The 16299-nt window shown below is 45.2% G+C and overlaps 1 protein-coding gene across 1 annotated transcript in view; it reads right to left on the reverse strand.

Annotated features, from left to right (window-relative positions):
* CFAP77 (cilia and flagella associated protein 77) overlaps positions 1-16299 on the reverse strand; it is a 61323-nt gene that overhangs the window by 21670 nt on the left and 23354 nt on the right. Inside the window, exons 2-3 of the mRNA XM_058159465.1 lie at positions 6277-6376; positions 3680-3908 (exon numbers count right to left, since the gene is read on the reverse strand). Of these exons, the coding sequence (XP_058015448.1) occupies positions 3680-3908; positions 6277-6376 (329 nt within the window). The remainder of the gene's footprint in view (positions 1-3679; positions 3909-6276; positions 6377-16299) is intronic.

Raw genomic sequence — 16299 nt, forward strand, 5'->3', positions numbered from 1 at the left:
CTGGAAGGGACCTTGGAGGTCTTCTAGTCCAACCCCTTATTCAAGCAGGAGACCCTTACAGAATGGGTGGAAACTAATCAAGGAGAGAAGCAACTTAGAACGAAGGAGAAATTTCCCGACAGAACAATGAATCACTGGAACAACTCGCCTCCAGAAGTCGGAAGACTGCTATCATGTCTCCCCTGGTCCTTCTCTTCATTCAACTAGACATTACCCAGTTCCTGCAACCATTCTTTGTATGTTTTAGCCTCCTACTGTCCCCAGATCACCTTTACTGCTCTTCTCTGCACTCTTCCTAGAGTCTGAATCTCTTTTAGCTGGGATTTTTAAGCAGGCCCTACAGCATTTGGGGATCAGCTCCTAAATTTACCAATCCAGAAGAAGGGGTTAAACTTAAAGCCCCCCACCCTTTCTCCTTCCTCTTTTTTTTAAAAAAAACCCAAAGTGGCCGTAATAATCCAATAATTGGCTTTGATCTACGCCCTGTTTTTAAAGTGCGAGAAGAAATGCCCGCAGGCTGGCCAACCTAAAAGGGAGCGATTAAAGAAAATTGGAAAGGGATCGTAATAACTGGAAATGAATAGCTCCCCCTCTTGTTTTTCTCCCCCCCATTGCCCCCACTCAGCTGTTGGGCACAAAAAATCTTTGCCATTTTTCCGGGTTGGGATGGATGTCCCGAGTTATTTATTCATACGGAAGGAAGGCTGGGATGGCGGGGAATCTGCGACCCTCGAAGGGGTTTTTTTTTCCTGGGCAGTCACTTAACCTCAGTTTATGAAGAAATAAAGCAAATTTGGAGCCCGTTCGGGGAGGCCTGTTGGGAGGGGGACCAATTTCTCCCCCTCTCCCCACCCCAGCTTAAAAGCTCTTTGTTTGCCATCGGGACCGACAATCCTTGTCGTAGACATGATGGCTAGTTGTAATCAAGATAAAGTTTTATGGCCAGGGGTTTGTGCGCTAACAGCCACCCCAACGCCTCATTTTCATATGGCTGCAATTAATGTGAATGCCTGCGATGAAAATGGTCATTAAAGACCATTTTAAAATCCATCCCATTTGCATATGCAAATCGGTGCCATTTGCTGGCGGGTTCCCTCTTTAATCACCCCCCTCCGCCCCCGCAAATAACTCTTTCCTCCTACCTTTCGTAGTTTTATTTAAACAAGGGAAATAAAATCTTTAGTACCAATTAGCTTTTTAAAATGAAATCTATCACCGAGCACTCTCCCCGGGAGCCCGGAATTTTCCATGGTGGAAAAGAGGCTGTTTGCTGGGTGAAATACACACACACACACACACACAGAGGTTTTGGCATATATATGTATGTTTTCGTAGGTTTTCACTTGTATAGGTATGTAGGTCTTGGCATATTCGGGCCTTTTCCTGTGTAGGTTTATATATATATATATACCTACATGGTTTATATATATATATATATATGAGGAACCTGGTAGCTCAGTGGCTAAGATGCTGAGCTTGTTGATCGAAAGGTCGGCAGTTCAGCAGTTCGAATCCCGAGTGTCGCGAAACAGGGCCGGGATAGCTCAGGCCGTTAAGAAGCCTGTTATTAGAACACAGAGCCTGCAATTACTGCAGGTTCAAGCCCGGCCCAAGGTTGACTCAGCCTTCCATCCTTTATAAGGTAGGTAAAATGAGGACCCAGATTATTGGGGGGGCAATAAGTTGACTTTGTAAAAAATATACAAATAGAATGAGACTATTGCCTTATACACTGTAAGCCGCCCTGAGTCTTTGGAGAAGGGCGGGGTATAAATGTAAAAAAAAAAAAAAAAAAGGGTGAGCTCCCGTTCCTTGTCCCAGCTTCTGCCAACCTAGCAGTTCGAAAGCAGGTAAAAAATCCCAATAGAAAAATAGGGACTCCACCTTTGGTGGGAAGGTAACAGCGTTCCATGCGCCTTTGGCGTTTATTTATTTATTTATTTATTCGTATTTGTATACCGCCCTATCTCCCGAAGGACTCAGGGCGGTTCACAGGCAAGTAAAAACATATATGTACAAATTAAGAAAACCATTAAAAAACTTATTCTAAAAGCCAAATTATTAAAAATAGTATAAATATTAAAACCAATTAAAACCCCTATAAATTTAAAAACTAGTCCAGTCCTGCGCAGATGAATAAGTGTGTTTTAAGCTCGCGACGGAAGGTTCGGAGGTCCGGAAGTTGACGGAGTCCTGGGGGGAGTTCGTTCCAGAGGGTGGGAGCCCCCACAGAGAAGGCCTTTCCCCTGGGCGTCGCCAGACGACACTGCCTAGCTGATGGCACCCTGAGGAGTCCCTCTCTGTGAGAGCGCATGGGCCGGTGAGAGGTATTCGGTCGCAGTAGACGGTCCCGTAAGTAACCCGGCCCTATGCCATGGAGCGCTGAGCGTTGAGTCATGCCAGCCACATGACCACGGAGACGTCTTCGGACAGCACTGGCTCTTCGGCTTTGAAACGGAGATGAGCACCGCCCCCTAAAGTCAGGAATGACTAGCACATATGTGTGAGGGGAACCTTTACCTTTATATATATATATATGTGTGTGTTTTCGTAGGTTTTCACGGGTATAGGTATGTAGGTCTTGGCATATTCGTGTCTTTTCCCGTGTAAGGTTGAAAGTATCTTTGTGAAGTTTCGACGAGGTCTCACTCATCATCTTCAGGCTGGTGCTTTCGGCTTCGTGCTTGTGCAACCACGCTTTGCTCGCACAAGCAGGAAGCCGAAAGCACCAGCCTGAAGATGATGAGTGTGACCTCGTCGAAACATTGCCAAGATACTCTCAACCTTACACAGGAAGAGACACGTATATGCCAAGACCTACATATATTCCCGCTGCTGAGCAAGACAGTGGTTTAAGTGGGTGTTTTGCTCCATTTTACAACCTTTCTCCCCGCGGTTGTTAAGCGAATCACTGCGGCCGTTAAGTGATTAACCCGGTTGTTAAGTGACTTGGCTTGCCAGAAGGTCACTAAAGGAGATCACTGCGAACCGTCATAAATATATCAATCAATTTTGATCTCTGGGGATTCTACGATGGTCATAAGTGTGAGGCGAAAAGTGACTTGTAATATCACTTTTTTCAGTGCTGTTGTAACTTCGAACAGTCTCTAAACCAGGGGTGAAATCCAGCAGGTTCTGACAGGTTCTGGAGAACCGGCAGTGGAAATTTTAAGTAGTCCGGAGAACCGGCGAATACCACCTCTGGCTGGCCCCAGAATGGGGAGGGAATGGGGTTTTTGCACTATCCCTCCCCTGGAGTGGGGTGGGAATGGGGATTTTGCAGGTATCCTTTCCCCGGGAGTGGGGTGGGAATGGAGATTTTGCAGTAGCCTTCCCTTGCCACGCCCACCAAGCCAAGCCACGCCCACCAAGCCACGCCCACAGAACCGGTAGTAAAAAAAAATTGGATTTCACCCACTGCTCGAAACCAACGGTCCTAAGTCGAGAACCTCCTGTAGTCCTGCCTCCTATCATTTGTCGTGCTCTTATCTTGGACTCCCAGAAAGCTTTGGGCGCCACACCAACCTCAATGCACCCAACCAAAAGTCCCCTAAGAGTTATTGCAAGACCAGAGAAGAAGGTCTCCATAGATGAAAACTAAATTCCGACAAAGACGATTCGGTTTAGGTAGGGTCTGCGCCCGCAAAACCCTTTGGTGGGGGACCCCTCTGCCACTCACCGTGCTGGCCTTCCATACGTCATGTCCGGAGGGACTTTGGGAGGGTTCCTCTTGAACCGACGTTCGTCTTCTATGTTGACATGGAAGTCCTTCATCTTGCGGTAGAGGTTCTGCTCGTGGACCGTGACGTAGCCATCCTTGACCGCGTGGACGTTGGTGGCCATGTAATCACGGGGTTTCTCCTTCTCCAGAATAATTCTGGGCTTCATGACGTGCCAGTGGCAAATAGCTGGGGAAAAAGAGGAGGAATTATTGCAGTGGTTCTCAACCTTTATAGTGCTGCGACCCCTTTAATACAATTCCCCACGATGTGGCGACCCCAACCGTAAAATTATTTTCGTTTTGACTTTATCGCGCCTGAAGCCGTATTGGCTAGCGATCTGAACTGCTTGCGATTGCCTTGAGGACGGAGGCATTAAAGCGGAGACTCCTCCCCTATTAAGTTTGCCGCGCCTGAAGCCAGATTAGGCTAGCGATTGGGAGTGATCACAGCTGGCTTAAGAGGGAGACATCAGAGCAGAGATTTCTCTCTTTTTTAATTCATCGCGCCTGAAGCCGAATTCGGCTAGCGATTTGAAGAGCCTGCAGCTGGCTTGTGGAGTCAACCATTGGAGCGCGATTCTTCGACTCGCAAGCATACTTCCCATATTTCTGATGGTCTTAGGCGACCCCTGGCAAATCCTCATTCGACCCCCGACAGGGTCCCGACCCACAGGTTGAGAACTGCTGAGTTAAGGAGAGAGACCGTGGACCTTAAAAGAAGGCACCGTTCTTTCCCAAGCCAAGAAAAAGAGAATTACAGAATAACAGAGTCGGAAGGGACCTTGTAGGTCATCTAGTCCAACCCCCCGCCCAAGCAGAAGACTCTACACCATTTCTGACAGATGGCAGTCCAGTCTCTTCTCGAAAGCCTCCAGTGATGAAGCTTCCATCACTTCCAAAGGCAACTTCTTTTTCATCGGTTGATTGGTCTCGCTGTCAGAAAATTACTCCTTATTTCCAGGTTGAATCTCTCCTTGATCAATTTCCATCCATCGTTCCTTGTCTGGCCTTCAGGTGCTTTGGAGAATAGCTTGACCCCCTTCCTCCTCTCTGTGGCAGCCCCTCAAATATTGGAAGACTGCTATCCTGTCTCCCCTGGTCCTTCTCTTCAGTAGACTAGCCAGGCCCAGTTCCTGCAACCGTTTATCGTATGTTTTAGCTTTCAGTCCCTTGGCCTCCAGGTCTCTTAGTCCAACCCACAGGAGTTGGACTAAGTGGGAGACCCTATACCATTCCTGTCCAGTATCTTAGAATAGAATAGAATAGAATAGAATAGAATAGAATAGAATAGAATAGAATAGAATAGAATAGAATAGAATATCAGAGTTGGAAGAGACCTTGGAGGTCTTCTAATCCAACCCCCTGCGTAGGCAGGAAACCCTACACCACTTCAGACAAATGGTTATCCAACCTCTTCTTAAAAACTTCCAGTATGGGAGCATTCGCAACTTCTGGAGTTGTTCCACTGGTTAATTGTTCTCACTGTCAGGATATTTCTCCTTAGTTCTAAGTTGCTTCTCTCCTTGATTAGTTTCCACCCATTGCTTCTTGTCCTGCCTTCAGGTGCTTTGGAGAATAGTTTGACTCCCTCTTCTTTGGGGCAGCCCCTGAGATATTGGAACCCTGCTATCATGTCTCCCCTAGTCCTTCTTTTCATTAAACTAGGCATACCCAGTTTCTGCAACTGTTCTTTATATGTTTTAGCCTCCAGTCCCCTAATCATCTTGGTTGCTCTTCTCTGCACTCTTTCTAGAGTCTCCACATCTTTTTTACGTCGTGGCGACCAAAACTGGATGCAGGATTCCAAGTGTGGCCTTACCAAGGCCTTATAAAGTGGTATTAACATTTCACGTGATCTTGATTCTATCCCTCTGTTTATGCAGCCTAGAACTGTGTTGGCTTTTTTGGCAGCTGCTGCACACGGCTGGCTCATATCTAAATGATTGTCCACTAGGACTCCAGGATCCCTCTCACAGTTACTGCTATTGAGCGAGGGACCACATATACTGTACCTGTGCATTTTGGTTTTTCTTGCCTAAATGTAGAACCTTACTTTTTAAAAACCTCTTCTTAAAAACCTCAGGTGATGGCGCAACCACAAGTTTTGAAGGTAAGCCGTTCCACTGGTTAACTGTTCTCATTCTTAGGAAATTTTCTTCCTAGTTTGATCTCTCCATCTGTGACTTCTTGTACTTCTTCCTCTAGCGCTTTGTAGAACCGGCTGAGCTTCTCTCTTCTGCAAGAGCTCCTCAAATGTTAGAAGATAACGATCTTGTCACCCAAAGTTCTTCTCTTCGTTAGACTAGACACACCTTGGTTCCCCTAAATATTCAACGTAGGATTCATCCAATCCCCTAAGCAACTTTGTGGCTCTTCTCTGCCCACTTTCGAGAGTCTCAACATCTTTTTTTAAAACAAGTGGTAGACAATTTCTGGAGTTGAAGGTGGGTGAGAAGAAACGCACATCAACGCTTCCCCAGCTGTTGGCGGAGGAAGGGATTTCTTCTTTTGCATGCACGGATCTAAACGCGATCAGCGTTTATCAATGCGCTTACCTTCAGGAACGCCTCCATCCATTCCGTGCAAGTACAATCCGTAGTTAAAATCATAACCCGGAAGAGTGTAGTTACTTCTACGGGCCTTCCCAAGTTCTGGCTGCAAAGAGAAACAGGAATTCATTAAGAGGGTTATCCATCAATGTGTGTCTTTGGCGGGGAGGGGGCAACCTCCATGACTGTATGGGTAGTCCTCAACTCACGATCGAGGACCAGAAATTCCATCACTAAACGAAGCGGTTGTTAAGTGAGACCGGCCCAATTTACGACTTTTTTCCCCCCCAAGGTGGTTAAGCGAATTGATTTGTTTGCAGTTGTTAAGTTTTTTTTTTGTTTTGTTTGTTTTGCATTTATATCCCGCCCTTCTCCGAAGACTCAGGGCGGCTTACACTATGTCAAGCAATAGTCTTCATCCATTTGTATACTATATACAAAGTCAACTTATTGCCCCCCAACAATCTGGGTCCTCATTTTACCTACTAAGTGAGTGGCTTGTTTGCAGGAAAGCTTTTAATCAACCCAAGCTATAGTATAGAACAGAACAGAATAGAACAGGAACAAAACAGAACAGAGAATAGAATAGAATAGAATAATGGGATGGGATGGGATGGGATGGGATGGGATGGGATGGGATGGGATGGGATGGGATGGGATGGAATAGAAGAGGAGAGGAGAGGAAAGGAGAGGAAAGGAAAGGAGAGGAGATGAGAGGAAAGAGAAGAGAAGAGAAGAGAAGAGAAGAGAAGGGAAGGGAAGGGAAGGGAAGGGAAGGGAAGGGAAGGGAAGAGAAGAACAAATCTTATTTCATTTCATTTTTCGACAAAGTGACTAAATTAGTGGCTCAGCAAAATGCATAGGGTTGGACTAGAAGACCTCCGTGGTCCCTCCCAACTCTACAGCCATTCATTTAACAACTGGGGGATGGGTGGGGAAGGATCGTTCCCCTCTGGAGCCCGACTCACTTAAAAACCATCTTGCTTAGCAACAGAAACTCTGATCCCAGTTGAGGTCGTAAAGTCGAGGGCTACCCATACTCTCCGCTTCGCACAACAGGCGCCGCTGACCTCCTGCGCGAAAACTTCTTTGGAACTTTGGTTTTCCGTGGCTTTTTAAAAAAATAAAAAATAAAGGGGGAGGGCGGGATTTTTTTGATCCCATCGTGTTACACAAGACCCCTCCCTGGCTTTTTAAGCGGCAGTCTAATTCCGACACACAGAGTTTTGTGAGTTTGTTTCTTTTTTTCTTTTTGTAAAAAGTGTTTTCTTTTTTTAAAACACACAGAAACATCCAGTACATTTTTTCAGAACAGAATATTGGCCAGGTTTCAAATTAATACAACTTTTAGTTCTCTTCCAACACACTGTCTGTGCTTACGTGAGTATATTTTGCCTTTTCTCTCTCCTTTTTATTTTCTTTCTTTTATTAATGTTATTATTATTATTATTATTATTATTATTATTATTATTATTATTATTATTATTATTATTATTATTATTATTATTATTATTATTATTTATTTGATTTTTATACCGCCCTTCTCCCGAAGGACTCAGGGCAGTGTACAGGCAAAAATAAAACAGATAATACAATATACAATTTAAAAAGCAGATTAAAAAACTTATTTTAAAATTAGCCTGATAGGTTAAAATATACTAGACTAGAATGTTGTACGTCTAATCTTACCCTTCACCCTAAATTCTAGTCGTTTATCAACGTCCCTATTTTTTCTTCCCTTCCCTCCCCTCTCCTTACTCCCTCTTAAGTTAAACCCTTTATTTTTCCCAACTGATATTTGTAAAATTTTAGATCAACGTCTCATCCGGCGTTAGCGTCATTCATAAATTTGCAGTGTGAGTTCATTTCTTATAGCACCCTGTGGGTGGGCTGCTAGAAAAACAATTTTTAAGCAATTTTGGCCTGGAAGGATTTGCAACCTCCTTGAGGTGGTGCGTTGAGTGTGAGGGGAGAAGGAGGAGAAGAAGTAGCAAAACCGGATTTATCCATTGTGCGGATCGGTTGGTCGTTGACCCTCTACCAGCTTAAGAGAGAGAAATGGCCTGGGATTCCCACCCACTCTGTCCGAACCCAACCTCGTTTCTTCTCCTCCATTTCTGACGCAAAGAGACCGAAACTTTCAAAGTCCAACAGCTAATAATCTCTGCTTGGCTTCACTATGGAGACAAAAAAAAAAAAAAGGACAATTGAGGGGGGTCAATGAATCCCACAGACCCCACAAAGCCCACCCACCCCTCCCGGGTATACCTCGGGGAAAGAAAAGGAGTTAATTTGAAAACTAAATAAAACCAGGGTCCGTGGTTACTGGCTGTTGTGTCTCTTCAAGGTTCATTAGAGCTTTTCGTTCCAGCTCTGAGCAACAGATTTGTCTTGGCCCCGCCGACTTTCTTCTTGTTCGACCGTTGATCTTTTCCTGACTTGGCCTGTGGTGAAAGGGCTGCTCCAAGACTTGTCAAGGAGGAGATTTGTCAAGCCGCACACCGACTGTTTTCGTTCGGTTTCTTCACTTCTGGGTGGATTCTACCGAGTCTTCCTGCTCAAGCAGGGGGTTGGACTAGAGGACCGCCAAGGTCCCTTCCAAATCTGTGACTCTCTGCCTAAGTCAAGTTGGAGGGTTTCCTCCCCTCTTCTCCCTAAACGTAAAAATCTAAAATACAGTTTGGAGGATGGGGAACGGGAACCCCAAATCCTGATCAAATTACACCCTCTTCTGGGTTTTTTGGGGTTTGTTTTTATTTTCACCGTAAAAACAATTGGCGTATCCCATCCTGCACCGATTCAACGGAGGAATTTTCTGTTCCCTGGGCAGAAACGGGTGTTCTTCCTGCCTTCTGCGGCCGTCCTCAAGTGCGGATAACTTCATTCAACGTCATTAAATCTCATTAAAATGTTATTTCACCAGCCTTATTTCCTATCTCACCGTTCTAATTAAAACTAACTATTTTGCCAAGATGCCTCTTCCGGTCTTTCTTTCTTTCTTTCTTTCTTTCTTTCTTTCTTTCTTTCTTTCTTTCTTTCTTTCTTTCTTTCTTTCTTTCTTTCTTTCTTCCGTCCTTCCTTCCTTCCTCTTTTGTTCTTTCTTTTTCTTTTCCTTCCTTCCTTCCTTCCTCTTTTGTTCTTTCTTTCTTTTTCTTTCTTTCTTTCTCTTCCTTCCTTCTTCCTTCCTTTCTTTCTCTTCCTTCCTCTTTAGTTCTTTCTTTCTTTCTTTTTTTTCTTTCTTTCTCTTCCTTCCTTCCTTCTTTTGTTCTTTCTTTGTTTCTCGTTCTTTCTTTCTTTTTTCCTTCTTTCCTTCCTTCCTTCCTTCCTTCCTTCCTTCCTTCCTTCCTTCCTTTCTCTTTCTTTCTTTCTGTCTCTCTTTCTTTCTTTCTCTCTCTCTCTCTTTTTTTCTCTCTTTCTCTCTCTTTCTTTCCCTTCCTTCCTTCGTTCCTTCGTTCCTTCCTTCCTTCCTTCCTTCCTTCCTTCTTTTGTTCTTTCTTTGTTTCTCTTTCTTTTTTTCAAAATCCCCATTCCCACCCCACTCCAGGGGGAAGGATACTGCAAAATCTCCATTCCCACCCCACTCCTGGGCCCAACCAGAGGTGGTATCTGCCGGTTCTCCGAACCTCTCAAAATTTCCACTGCCGATTCTCCAGAACCTGTCTCAGAACCTGCTGGATTTCACCCCTGCTTAAAACCCATCATCAGCCCTGCCCGCCCCCCCACCGGCCATTACAAAAATCGTTCCCTGATTGATGGATCCGGGTGTGCAGAGCACTACTTCCAGGGATCTCCTGCTCCCCTCCACACACTCCCACCTTCCGACATATCCCCCCCATTCCGCCCCCCCCCAAACCACAGCTTGATCTCCAGCTTCTCATTTGCATTTACATGATCTTGCTGCGCGGCTTAAGAGATGGAGAGATTTATTTGCTACTTAGCATTGATGTTTGATTACATTTCGGAGAAGGCGGTTCGGCGACAATACGCCGGGTGAGGTGGGGTGGGGTGGGGTGGATACGGGTGGGCCCCCATTCGGTTGAGCGGGCCCCTGGGGGACCAGGAACGCCACCACTTCTCCAAAGCATAACCCAAAGGCCAGACAAGGAACAATGGATGGAAACTGAACAAGGAGAGAGATTCAACCTGGAAATAAGGAGAAATTTCCTGACAGTGAGAACAATCAACCCGTGGAACAGAAGTTGCCTTCGGAAGTTGTGGGAGCTTCATCGCTGGGGGCTTCCAAGAAGAGACTGGACTGCCATCTGTCAAAAATTGTGTAAGGTCTTCTGCTTGGGTGTAGGGTTGGATAGATGACCTACAAGGTCCCTTCCCACTCTGTTAATCTGTAAAGGATATTGAGACTCTAGAAATAGTGCAGAGAAGAGCAAACAAGAGGATTAGGGGACTGGAACCTAAAACATATGAAAAACGGTTGCAGGAACTGGGTACGTCTAGTTTAATGAAAAGATGGACTAGGGGAGACAGGACAGCAGCCTTCCAATATCTCAGGGGCTGCCCCAAAGAAGAGGGAGTCAAACTATTCTCCAAAGCACCTGAGGGCAGGACAAGAAGCAATGGGTGGAAAATAATCAAGGAGAGAAGCAACTTAGAACTAAGAAGAAATTTCCTGACAGTGAGAACAATTAACCAGTGAAACAACTCCAGAAGTTGTGAATGCTCCAATACTGGAAGTTTTTAAGAAGAGGTTGGATAACAATTTGTCTGAAGTGGTGTAGGGTTTCCTGCCTGGGCATGGGAGGTTGGACTAGAAGATCTCCAAGGTCCCTTCCAATTCTGTTATTCTATTCTATTCTATCCTAAGATACTGGACAGGAATGGTATAGAGTCTTTTGCTTAGTCCAACTCCTGTGGGTTGGACTGAGACCTGGAGGCCAAGGGACTGAAAGCTAAAACATATGATAAACAGTTGCAGGAACTGGGCTTGGCTAGTGTAGTGAAGAGAAGGACCAGGGGAGATATAATAGCAGTCTTCCAATATTTGAGGGGCTGCCACAGAGAGGAAGGGGGTCAAAGCTATTTTCCAAAGCACTTTTGAAGGCCAGACAAGGAACAATGGATGGAAACTGAACAAGGAGAGATTCAACCTGAAAATAACGAGAAAATTTCTGACCGTGAGAACAATCAACCGATGGAACAGAAGTTGCCTTCAGAAATTGTGGGAGCTTCATCACTGGAAGCTTCCAAGAAGAGACTCGGCTGCCACCTGTCAGAAATGGTGGAGGATCTCCTGCTTGGGCTAGATGACCTACAAGGTCCCTTCTGTTCATTTGTTTTTTAAAAAAACCATCCGTTCTGCTGATAGATCAAGTTTTTTGGGGGGGTGTTTGCAGAAGGGACGACAGCTTTGGGGGAAAGTTTATAGAGGAAGCTTGCTTTTGAATCCTCTAAAATGCCTTTTTGCAAGGAAGTGCGGGCGTATTTAGAGATTTTTATCAAGGTAGACAAAAGATGTTGAGACTCTAGAAAGAGTGCAGAGAAGAGCAGCAGAGAGGATCAGGGTCTGGAGGCTAAAACATAGGAAGAACGGTTGCAGGAATTGGGTAGGTCTAGTCTAATGAAGAGAAGGCCTGGGAGGTGACATGATTACCAGTTTGACTTCCAAAATGCCAAATGTGGAACCATCTACCATCCTGAAATTGTTCAAAAACAGTTGCATTTACTTTGAAGAAGGTGACGGCTTAGCGCTTGAGGGCACCAGGCTGGAGAGCGGGAGTGCGGGAGTTCAAGTCCCACTTTAGGCATGAAAGCCGGCTCAGTGATTTTAGGCCAACCGCCAGGAGACAGTGAGTTCTAGTTTTGCCTGAGGCACAAAAGCCAGCTGGGCGACTTTGAGCCAATCACCAGGAGACTGAAAGTTCTAGTCTTATATTCAGCATGAAAAACGGCTGGGAGACTTTGGCCCAATCACCAGGAGACGGTGAGTTCTAGTCCCACCTTAGACATGAAAGCCAGCTGGGTGATTTTGGGCCAATCACCAGGAGACTGGGAGTTCTAGTCCTATGTTCAGCATGAAAAACTGCTGGGAGACTTTGGCCCAATCACCGGGAGACGGTGAGTTCTAGTCCCACCTTAGGCATGAAAGCCGGCTCAGTGATTTTAGGCCAACCGCCAGGAGACTGGGAGTTCTAGTTTTGCCTGAGGCACGAAAGCCGGCTGGGTGACTTTGAGCCAATCATCAGGAGGCAAGAGAGTTTTAGTTCCGCCTTAGGCATAGAAATTGGCAGGATGATTTTGGGTCAAATCGCTAGGAGGCTGGGAGTTTTAGTTCTGCCTTGGCCGTGAAAGCTATCTGGGTGACTTTGGGCCAGTCAGTCTCTCTCAATCCAACCAACCCACCTCACAGAGTTGTTGTTCTGGGGAAAATAGGAGGAGGAAGGAGTATTAGTTTTGTTCACTGCCTTGAGTTATTTGTAAAAAAACAATGAAGGCAGGATACAAATAAGTAAGGAAAGAAAGAAAGAAAAAGAAAGAGGAAAGGAGACGGATTAGATAGATAAATAGATAGATAGATAGATAGATACATGCTAGATAGATAGATAGATACATGCTAGATAGATAGATAGATAGATAGATAGATAGATAGATAGATAGATAGATAGATACATGCTAGATAGATAGATAGATAGATAGATACATGATAGAGATAGATAGATAGATAGATAGATAGATAGATAGATATAGATACATGATAGAGATAGATAGATAGATAGATAGATAGATAGATAGATAGATAGATAGATAGATAGATGATAGAGATAGATAGATAGATACATGATAGATAGATAGATAGATAGATAGATACATGATAGATAGATAGATAGATACATGCTAGATAGATAGATAGATAGATAGATAGATAGATAGATAGATAGATAGATAGATAGATAGATAGATAGAAAATTGTACAAGTGGGATGCTATAAGCAAATGTCTTTGAAAAGAGTAACAAGGAAGAAAGGAAGGAAGAGAAAGAAAGAAAGAGAAAGAAAGAAAGAAAAGAAAAGAAAAGAAAAGAAGGAGAAAAGAATAGTAAAGGGGTTTGAAAACCAACCAACCAACCAAAAAAACCTCTTCCAGAGGAAAATGCTTGCATTTATCCTCACCCTCACCAACTCTTAGAAGACGAGGCCACCGCGCTTTGCCTGGTGTCTACTGGTGCTCAGCCAGACTGAGGCAGCCTCTGGAAGCAATGAAGTGATACTTTGGGGGTGGGGGAAGAAGTTGTGGGGGTTTGATGGGAATCCAGCCTGTGTGATTATTGAAGGGGGTGTGAGAGAGAGAGAAGGAAAAGGGGAAGAAGAAGAAGAAGAAGAAGAAGAAGAAGAAGAAGAAGAAGAAGAAGAAGAAGAAGAAGAAGAAGAAGAAGAAGGAAGAAGAAGAAGAAGAAGAAGAAGAAGAAGAAGAAGAAGAAGAAGAAGAAGAAGAAGAAGAAGAAGAAGAAGAAGAAGAAGAAGAAGAAGAAGAAGAAGAAGAAGAAGAAGAAGAAGAAGAAGAAGAAGAAGAAGAAGAAGAAGAAGAAAAGAACAGCCGGCTTTTCTAATGAATGACAAGCTACTGAGTGGAAATTTAATTTGGTCTAATTAAGCAGCTTTGGTGAGGATTTGCCCACCGAGGAGAAAGAGATTTAAATGCAAATGAACAGGGAGGATTTTGGAGCAAGCAGGGTTTTTTTTTTTTAATAAAAATAATAATAATAATAATGCTTAAGTGTGTGTCTGCGGGTGAGTGTGTAGGAAAGAGAGAAAGAGAGAGGAAAAACAACTACGGGTCAGCTTTCTAACAAGCTCGGCGGGAGATAGCTTGTTTCGTGTTCTCACCTTTGAGCCTAGCTGCAAAAAAAAAAACCAACAACAACAACCAGTTGCATTGTTGTTTGTAGCTTGTGGTTGGCACGGATTGGGACTCGTTCACAGCATTTCACTGGGCCGACAGACGAGAATATTTGTAGCTGAGGGTTGAATTGCGGGAGGATCCCTCTGAGCTCTGGTCGGTTTCCTTGGAGACGTTTCATGACCCAACTAGGTAACATCATCAGTGCTAGTGGGTGTGACTCGCCTCCCTGTTTACATACTGTAGCTCTGAACTTGGTGGCTTTCTTGCAAACATTTCAGGGGCCTCTGGTGGCTCAGACTGGTAAGACAGTCTGTTATTAACAGCACCTGCTTGCAATTACTGCAGGTTCAAGCCCCACCAGGCCCAAGGTTGACTCAGCCTTCCATCCTTTATAAGGTAGGTAAAATGAGGACCCAGATTGTTGGGGGGGGCAATAAGTTGACTTTGTATATATAATATACAAATAGGATGAAGACTATTGCTTGACATAGTGTAAGCCGCCCTGAGTCTTCGGAGAAGGGCGGGATATAAATGCAAATAAAATAAAAAAATAAATAAAATAAAATAAATAAATGACCCAACCAGGCAGCAACGTCAATGCTGGAAGGCAGCGGGGTTTGTGGAGAGGAGGAGGAGGAGGAGGAAGAAGACTGTGAAGGTCCTTGGTACTCTCTGAGCCGGGTTGTTTTCCTGCAGACGTTTCAGGATCCTACTAGGTAACAACAACAGTGCTAGAAGGGAGTGGGATTTGTGGAGAAGAGGAGGAGGAGGAGGACGACGACGACTTTGGAGTGCTGGAAGGGACTGTATATACACAGAGCGAATCCTACTCCCCGCTAGCACTGATGATGTTACCTAGTTGGGTCGTGAAACGTTTGCAAGAAAACCCCCAAGCTCAGGAAACAACAAGGACCCCACTACTCAACCATCTCTAAGGTACGTGAGGAAACTTTATTTTTCTTGAGAAGTTTAGGCACGAGGCCACCCGCTTGCAAGGGAAAGGAAGGGGCGATCGTCTGAAAACCAATATTGTTGTGTCTTGTCCACTCTCACAGCAGCCGGGGCCTTCTTATCTGCTCCCGAACACGGAGGAATGTATGCCTCCCGGCCCCAGTCCTGGCTCCATGCCCAGACAAGCTGCAGAGGAGGGGGCATCCCCCGGCCCCAGCCCTGGCTCCATGCCCAGGCAAACGGAGCAGCTAGACCCCTCCCCCTCCTCCACAGCATGTGAGCCTGAGGAAAGTTTACTTCCAACAGCTGATTGGAGTGACCCTCGCATCAGAAGATTGGATAGGCGGAGGCAACAGAAGGAAGGGAGGGGCAGGCCTTAATGAGTGCTGAGTCATGGAGCCACACCCCATGGCTTATATAAAGGATCTGCTTTCTGGCAGTCTCTGAGTCAGGCAAAGTCGAACTTATCTTGCTGAAGTCACTTACTGGTCTCCTGCCTGCTCTGAGGATTTTGCTAGGACTTTGGGCAGAGCTGCAGAGGCACGCCTGATTCGGATTTCCCTGACCCGGCCGTCAGCGGAGGAGTGGGACACGACAAATATGTTCCTTTTGGCCTGGTTCATGGACCCTTCCCAAGAGTATCTGGGATCCTGGAGAGCATCGTTCGCTACCCTCACAACCCCGGGAAGGAGTCACCCTCTCCGCCGCACTGTATCCCCGCCCGATTCTCCCAGGAAATCAAATATAATCCTATTTAAGAAGCTTTAAATAATTTTGAGCTGACAATGCCCGGTTTCTTCAAATGCAGCTTAAAATGCGTTTGGCTTGCAATCCCCTTACAACAACAGAAGATACGCCGCGCCCGCCCCCCCGCCCCGTCTTCCCCATACAACCTGATTAAAACAAAAATCAATTGGAGAAGGAGGGGCCAAAAAAAAAAAAAGAGAGAGAGAGAGAGAGAGAGAGATTGGTAGAACTGTATCCTGCCCCTTAAATTCACACATGCACAAAAAAAAAACCCCACACTCTTCCCCCAAGCTTGGCATGTTGTGAGAATGCAGCTGGGACTTTAAAAAAATGTCTTCTTTCTTCTTCTTCTTCTTCTTCTTCTTCTTCTTCTTCTTCTTCTTCTTCTTCTTCTTCTTCTTCTTCTTCTTCCTCCTCCTCCTCCTCCTCCTCCTCCTCCTCCTCCTCCTCCTCCTCCTCCTCCTCCTCCTCCTTCTCC

The sequence above is a fragment of the Ahaetulla prasina genome, chromosome 16, assembly GCF_028640845.1.
Source record: "Ahaetulla prasina isolate Xishuangbanna chromosome 16, ASM2864084v1, whole genome shotgun sequence".
Classification (NCBI taxonomy): domain Eukaryota; kingdom Metazoa; phylum Chordata; class Lepidosauria; order Squamata; family Colubridae; genus Ahaetulla; species Ahaetulla prasina.